This window comes from Phocoena phocoena, chromosome 9 (genome assembly GCF_963924675.1).
Source record: "Phocoena phocoena chromosome 9, mPhoPho1.1, whole genome shotgun sequence".
In the NCBI taxonomy this organism is placed as follows: domain Eukaryota; kingdom Metazoa; phylum Chordata; class Mammalia; order Artiodactyla; family Phocoenidae; genus Phocoena; species Phocoena phocoena.
In genome coordinates, this window is record NC_089227.1 from 92762105 (window position 1) to 92769913 (window position 7809).

Consider the following 7809-nt stretch of genomic DNA (forward strand, 5'->3'; position numbering starts at 1 on the left):
ACACATAAGAAAATGACTGGAAGGAAATGTAACAAAGGATTAACAGTAGCTGTCATCGAGTAAGAATCTTGGAATGATTTTTTTCTGTTCTACTTATCTATATTTTCAACAACAACAAAAAACAGATTTCCAATTTTTTTTGTAATAAGCATGCATTATTATTACTATCACAAATAACAGGGGAAAATGTAAACTCAGCTGTTACCTGCGGGAGTCAGGGTCTGCCCTGTGGCGCCCCCAACAGGCCACATGGTCGCTCTGCAGCTACAATGACAGCTGCAGGGTATCTGGTCAGCTGAGCCTGTCACTCCACTACTTGTTGGGCTTTGCCACAGTATCTCCTGAACGAAAGGGTAAGTGATACTTTATTCTCATTTCCTCCTTTCCCCTAGTGACTACCAAGGCTTGGATCCTGGTCTTCAGTAACCACTTCCCAGTACAGATGTTCCCATGGGTTCAAAGAGAGATTATACGGGGACCTATGGCTAACAGGGAAATAGTCATGTAATTCACTCTTCCAACTAATAATTGTGTCTACTGCACACAGGGAACTGAGTGAAGCTGGGAGAAATGTAAACGAAATCATTTACTTGCCCTCTGAGAGTTTTCATTCTCATACAGAAAGTAAGATGCGCACGACAGTACTGTATTATATACTTGGAAGTTGCTAAGAGAGTAGATCTTAAATGTTTTCACCACACAAACAAAAAAAAGTTAACTGTGTGAGGTGATGGGTGTGTTCACTAACGGTATATGGTAATCATGTCACAATATAAATGTATATCAAATCATCACGTGTACACCTTAAACTCACACAATGTTATATGTCAATTATAGCTCAATAAAGCTGAGGGATGCAAACAAATGTCTTTTATACAAAAGACATGTCTTTAATACAAAACACAATATGATACGCAAAACAGGTGACAGCAGATTCCTTTGCGGATCTGGGCTCAAAGGGTGGGCTGAATTTCCTTTGGGGTGTATGGGTGAAAGGCAAAGATGTTTGCATAATCTCAAAATGGCTAAATGCTTAAGGAAGGACAAACTCCTGAATGAAAAGCAGCACTGATTCTGCAAGGAATTACACCCAACTGATTTGCTGGATTTCCTTGCAGGAGTCAATCAAGATGTGAACTAAGACAGAATCTGAACACAACTTGTGTAGACTGCTGAAAGCTTTTACCAAGATGTTACCAGAAGCATGGAGACCTTAAATTTTTTAATTTCAAAATAATTTCAAGTTTACAGAACAGTTGCAAGAACAGTACAGAAAACTCATATACTCTAACTACATTCACCACGTTTTAATATTCTCTCTCAATTAAAGAGTATTCTAAAATGCTCTTTTGGAGCTTCCGGGAAAATGAGTGCTATCCAGCCACTAGAAGCCTTCAGTGCTCATGAATCTAAAAGAAAACAGAATCTTACAAAACCAGTTTAGTGAAGTAAGTAAGCACACCCAGGTCCAAAAGACAACTCAGCCCCAACCCACTCCTGACCCTCCACCAGGACCTCCCAGGAGGACACAGAACACTTTAAAACCAGATTACCAAACGTGTAAGAAGAGCTAAGAAAACACAGAAAAATAAAAAAAGCTGAGGGGCAGAGGTGACTGCCCCTATCAGATATTCAAGCATACTATAAAACCTCTATAATTAAAACAGTGTGGTACTGCCACAATAGATAAACAGACTGATAGAACAGAAAGTCTAGACATAGGCCTAAGTATTCATAGAACTTTATATATGATCAAGGTGGCGTCTTAAATCACTAGGGAAAAGATGGACTTTTTAACAAATGGTGCTGGAATAACTGAATAGCCCCAAGATGTTCAAGTAAGATCACATTGTGAATCCGATGTGCCTGCAGCCCTGGTGAACTGAGAATGACTTGGGTCTTTCTCAGAGCCAGAAAGCCAGCTGCAGGCAAGAACCAGCTCCACAGAGGGGCTGCAGCCCTGAGGGGTTGACAGTAGCCCCTGACCAGTATCTGTCATATCCCCTAAAGAGCTCCAAATGCCTTCTGAACCTGCTGTAATTTGAACGGAATTTCAAAATTCTGATTTTCTCCCCTATGGCAGCCCTAGATCTTATCACACATTTGTACAGCACCTGATTTCCACATCATACACACATTATAACGTACGTAAGCCCCCTGCCTCCTGCCAGTTTCCAGATGTAATTCTTGTTATGCTTATTTTTGAAGAGAAGATTAAGGTTCAGAGACTTGCCCAGGATCACAGTGTTTAAGTAGCAGAATAGAGAATCTTATGATTTGTATCTTTCTACTCCGAATTCTATATTTCGCCCCCAAACCTTGTTATCTGTTCTCTTAGTACCTTCAACCAGAACCATCCGATCGACACCTCTCACAAGCCTGATGCAAGAATCTGCTACTCAGTGATGCCAGTACCCCTGGGGACAGTAACCTGAAGGCCTGACCCCCTTTCTTCCAAGGGCAGCTAGCAGGAAATAGCTTTCATTCATAACCTTTGGAAAGGTCAGGGTAAGGAAATGAACACTGTTACATCCTATGACCTGTTAGGCATTGTATGAAGCACTTTACTAACATAATCTTAGAAATAACGCATCTCCCAAGAGAAATGAAGACATATCCACATATGTTCTTGTACACTAACATTCAGAGCACACTATTCTTGATGGTCATACAGTGGAAACAGTCCAAATGCCATCGACTGATGAATAAACAAAATGTGGTATACCCATATGATGAAATAATATTCAGCCATCAAAGGAATGATGACACATGTTACAACATACTAAGCCTTGAAGACATTATGCTAAATGAATAGAAGCCAGTCACAAAAGGCCACAAATTGTATAAGTCAATTTATATGAAATGTCTGGAACAGGGATATCTACAGGACAGAAAGTAGATTGATGATTGCTTAGTGCTGGAGGAGATGGAGTGGGCGCTGGGGGTGATGGCTAAGGGGTGTGGGTTTCTTTTGCCACGTGATGAAAATGTTCTAAAATTGGTGACGGTTGCACACTCTGTGGATATACTAAAAACCATTAAACTGTATGCTTTAAATGGAGGAATTTTTTTGGTATGTGAATTATACCTCAATAAAACTGTTACAAAAAAAGGAAGGGAGGAGGGAAGGAAGGAAGGAAGGAAGAGAGGGAGGGAGGAAGGAGGGAAGGAAGGAAGGGAGGGAGAGAAGGAAGAGAGGGAGGGAGGGAGGAAGGAGGGGAGGAAGGAAGGGAGGGAGGGAGGGAGGAGGGAAGGAAGGAAGGGAAGGGAGGAGGGAGGGAGGGAAGGGAGGGAGGAAGGGAGGAGGGAAGGAAGGAAGGGAGGGAAGGAAGGAGGAAAGGGAAGGGAGGAGGAAGGAGGAAAGGAAGGAAGGGAGGGAGGGAGGGGGGAGGGAAGGGAGGGAGGGAGGGAGGAGGGAAGGAAGGCAGGGAGGGAGGAAGGAGGGAAGGAAGGGAGGGAGAGAGGAAGGAGGGAAGGAAAGGAGGAAGGGAAGGAGAAGGGAAGGAAGGGAGGGAGGGAGGGTGGAGGGAAGAGGGAGGGAAGGAAGGAAGGAAGGGAGGGAGAGAGGGAGGAGAGAAGGAAGGAAGGCAGGGAGGGAGGAAGGAGGGAAGGAAGGGAGGGAGAAAGGAAGGGAGGGAGGGAGGAAGGAGGGAAGAAAGGAAGGAAGGGAGGGAGGAAGGAGGGAAGGAAGCAGCATGTACCAGGTACATATTTGTAAGTTATAATAGTATCCTTGGGTTGTTTTTTTTTTTTTTTTTTGCGGTACGCGGGCCTCTCACTGTCGTGGCCTCTCCCGCTGCGGAGCACAGGCTCCAGACGCGCAGGCTCAGCGGCCATGGCTCACGGGCCCAGCCGCTCCGCGGCACGTGGGATCTTCCCGGACCGGGGCACGGACCCGTGTCCCCTGCATCGGCAGGCGGACTCTCAACCACTGCTCCACCAGGGAAGCCCTATCCCTGGGATTTTAAGAGATGTGTGCAGCCCCAAAGCCCTCGCTCTAGTACGCCATTGCCTCCTTCACAAGCACTCTCTCTAGCAAAGTAGCGAGTGAATCTGAGGAACCGGAATTCTTATGAATGCAGTGGTTAAGACAAATGAACACATAACGGTTACAGAAACATAACAGGTAGTAGATCTGACAGGCACTATCCAGGTCTTGCCTACCTCACAAAAGGGTCCCTTTTCTGAAAACTGCCCTTTCCCTCCTCCACGGAGGCCTCAGAGACCCGGGCAGCCATGTCGGAATGATGATCCCACCCCCAGCCACAGCTGATTGGCTCTAGAGGAGGCCTAACTCAAGTCGGGCCAATCAAGTTCTGCTTCCAGGTAGTGTGGCTGGAACACGGAAACATGGCGCCGTGAGGCCGCCATTTCCAGCCTGTGGACGAAGGAGCAGAGGGAGCTGGGCTGTGGGGGAGAAGAGTGATGCCGGCGGAAGGAGGGCTCTGCACTCCCTCAATCCCATCCACTCTTAAGGCCAGGCTGCATTCCTGCCCGCGGGTTCCACGAGATATCTTTAGACCCTTGTTTGCTTAAGCAACCAAAAGAATCCCCACTAACACAGTGTCACGTTCAATCTATGTTCAACTACTTTCCCAAAACGAAAAAAGAAAGCTAGTGTGCGTGTGAGTTTTAAACATGAATCTGCACCCATATGGCTGAAGCTGAGCCAACTGCAGCTACTAAGGAAACCAAACCCCCATTAGGTTCGCCTCCAGCGTGGCACAGAAGGTTGCCTGTGATCGAATCATTCCTATTACCCTATTGAGAAGTCCCTTTCCCTCTCTGGGGAGATTCATCATGACACTGGAGGTGCTGGGAACATCTGAAGTCTTAGTAAAGCCGTGTCATGAGATCTAATCTTTCTAAGGACCTGAACAGCATATTATAAGCATTAGTACAGGAAGATCTGCTGAACTCTTGGATGAAGTTAAATAGGACATGGTATCAGAAGGTGTACAGTTTCTTTCCTTCCTTCCCAATAAAACCTCAGTGAAAAAACTCTGGCCTTACATTGGGCCTCTTACAATGAGAGGTTACTGTGGGTAAATGAGCAAAGAAAGGAATGTATGCCTTCTTCAGCTCTTATTTGGATCTACAATATACGAGAAAGCAGATCTCACATCTCTCCCACATACCCTAGCAGGGACACATTTGAATAAAAAAACATTTACAAGAGGTTGCATTGTCTGAACACCAGAAGAAGAGCTGAGTTGACAGTAGGAAAGGGATGGACGAATCCTTTTCCCATCCCTCTGTCTATTTATGGGAGTCATTTCCCTTCAGGAAATGCTGAGCCCCTTCTCCCAGGACCCTGTTGGGAATGACGCCTGCGCTGGCTGACCCAGCCTTCCACATCCTCCTCCTGGCCTCGGCAGCTCTCCCCTCGTGACCCCCGTCAGTCACTGGGAACCCAGCCTGTAAACGACAGTGCTTCTTAGAGTCCCCAGTCTATTGTGGAAATTCAAAGAGGAAAGGGGGGAAAAAAGGTACATAATGAAGCTAGAAAAGCCCCTGGCATGGAGAAGCTCCCAAATATAAACAGACAAAGGTAGCAGGGAGGAAGTGAGGGCTAGAAATGACCACATTGTGGTCCAGGAATTTGTGGCTCACCTAGCTTCGGTCACCTGTCTGGGGGGGTGGCAGAGGCAGGAGCAGGACCCAAGGTTCCTGTCACCCCATCTGTCGACCCAAGGCTCATTCACCTCCTCTACACTCATTTCCCCTCCCCAGAAATGTACAGACTGACGTTTCTATAGAGAAGTTATCCCAGGAGAACCTGGGTCCACTAATTACATATTCTTCTTTTCTTCCCTTTTCTTCTTTTCTGTCAGCTAGGAGCCCACCTTTTCAGAAACCCAGAGAGAATTCTGGGGTTAGCCCTGGCCACCCCAAACTGAAGTTCTTTCTCTCTCCTCTGAATTTCTCTGGATATTTTTAACTTATCTACATTTGGTAGTCCTACTAAATGTGCATAACCATGTGGTATCTCTTTCATGGTTGGCTTCGATTGTTATTTATATGTTATTTATTTAAGATTTCACAGTTATTTTTTTTAATTTTTAAAATTTGTTTATTTTTGGCTGTGTTGGGTCTTCGTTGCTGCGCGCAGGCTTTTCTCTAGTTGTGGTGAGCGGGGGCTACTCTTCATTGCGGCGCATGGGCTTCTCATTGCGGTGGCTTCTCTTGTTGTGAAGCACGGGCTCTAGGTGCGTGGGCTTCAGTAGTTGTGGCACATGGGCTCAGTAGTTGTGGCGCACGGGCTTAGTTGCTCCGCGGCATGTGGGATCTTCCCAGACCAGGGATTGAACCCATGTCCCCTGCACTGGCAGGTGGATTCTTAACCATTGCGCCACCAGGGAAGTCCCAAGATTTCACATAGTTATGTTTGACACCTCAAATTAAACTGCAACAATGAATGAATGATTAACATTTATCGAACACTTAATATTTTCTAGGCCAGATTCTACACAGATTGTGTCACTGAGTCCTCACACCAAGCCTACAATTGCCTCCCCTTTACAGATGTGGAAAGCAAGGCCTGGAGAGATGAACTTATCCCAAGGCCACACGGATGCTGAATGAATCCAGGTGGTCAGATTCAAGTCCAGGTGCCTAATGCCAAGTTGAGTGCCTTGGGGGCAAGGCAAGGGGCCTTCCCCTCCCGGGTACAGACTAGTTACTTGGGGAGTTCTTACAATTGGGTTTTATTCACCCCCTCCGTCCTCTCCAGGTACACCATGGCACCAGGGCACTACCTGGCCAGCCCTCCACTTCCAGAGGCAGCCCTTGGGCTGCCATTTGGGGGTTTATTTTTCCCTCTGCAGGGTTTCCTCATGTTCTTTTAACCTGGCCTCACTGACAGGTAGTACTGAGGAGGGGAAGAAGGGTCCCCTGTGGCATCTGTCCTGTGTCCTGGCCTCCGGACACCTGGAAGCTCAGAGCACACCAGAAGTAGCCACTTGCAGGGGATGCACCTGAACGCCGTGCTGTATTTGCTTCCCGGCAGCCCTCCCTGGCTCCAGCTGTGCCGACCCAAAGTCCTCACTCGCCACCTCCGCTCCCCTCGCCTTCCGGCCCTCCTCTTCCCTTCCTCCCCCTCGGACCCTTTCCCACCCTCTTTTGCTGGCTTCTGTTCTCTTTCTTTCCATGAGCAGAGAGTTTCCAGCCTGGCTCCCGGCCAGCACATTTGGACAAAAGGCAGCAGTCTTGGAGGGAGACGTCATCTCCCATCCCCTTTCCCGGGGCCAGCACCGTGGCTCCCCGAGCCCGGAGAGGGAGCAGGGGGCTGCGGCCGTTCCCGCCCTGCTCCCAGTTCTGGGAACGAGCTTGAGAGATGGCACATCGTGGGCGTTAAAAGCAAAGGGTTTGGAAGCAGACAGACCCGGATGCAAATTCCAGCTCTGAAGCCTGCGAGCCGTTTGACCTTGGGCAAGTTACTTTGCTAAGCCTTAGTTCTCGCCTCTGTAAAACGGTGACAGAAGCGAGAAAGGCTCCCTTTGAAAGGCTTATAGGAGATCGCAGCTGTAAAACTTCCCGGCACAGTGCGTGTCCTGTAAGAAGTGCTCAACACGGCTTCTGTTATTATGAACCGAACTTAACTCTGCCAAATAAAAATACAGGACTTCGTTATAATCATCTTCATCATCCACCTGCTCAACTCATCTGCAAGGCTGCTTACCCAGCTTCAACTGTTTGCAAGTGTGGTACAGCTGTAAGACCTCTCAAACGTATCATTACTGTTACAATGTAATCTGTAAAAGTTGGTTTTGAAATCGGATAAGGAGCTGACCCTCTTCCCTTTTCAGT

The 7809-nt window shown here is 47.3% G+C and overlaps 1 protein-coding gene across 1 annotated transcript in view; it reads right to left on the reverse strand.

Annotated features, from left to right (window-relative positions):
- DENND2A (DENN domain containing 2A) overlaps nucleotides 1-4238 on the reverse strand; it is an 89587-nt gene extending 85349 nt beyond the window's left edge. The window contains exon 1 of the mRNA XM_065883592.1: nucleotides 4165-4238. Within this exon, the coding sequence (XP_065739664.1) occupies nucleotides 4165-4238 (74 nt within the window). The remainder of the gene's footprint in view (nucleotides 1-4164) is intronic.
- Between the last annotated feature and the right edge of the window lie 3571 nt (nucleotides 4239-7809).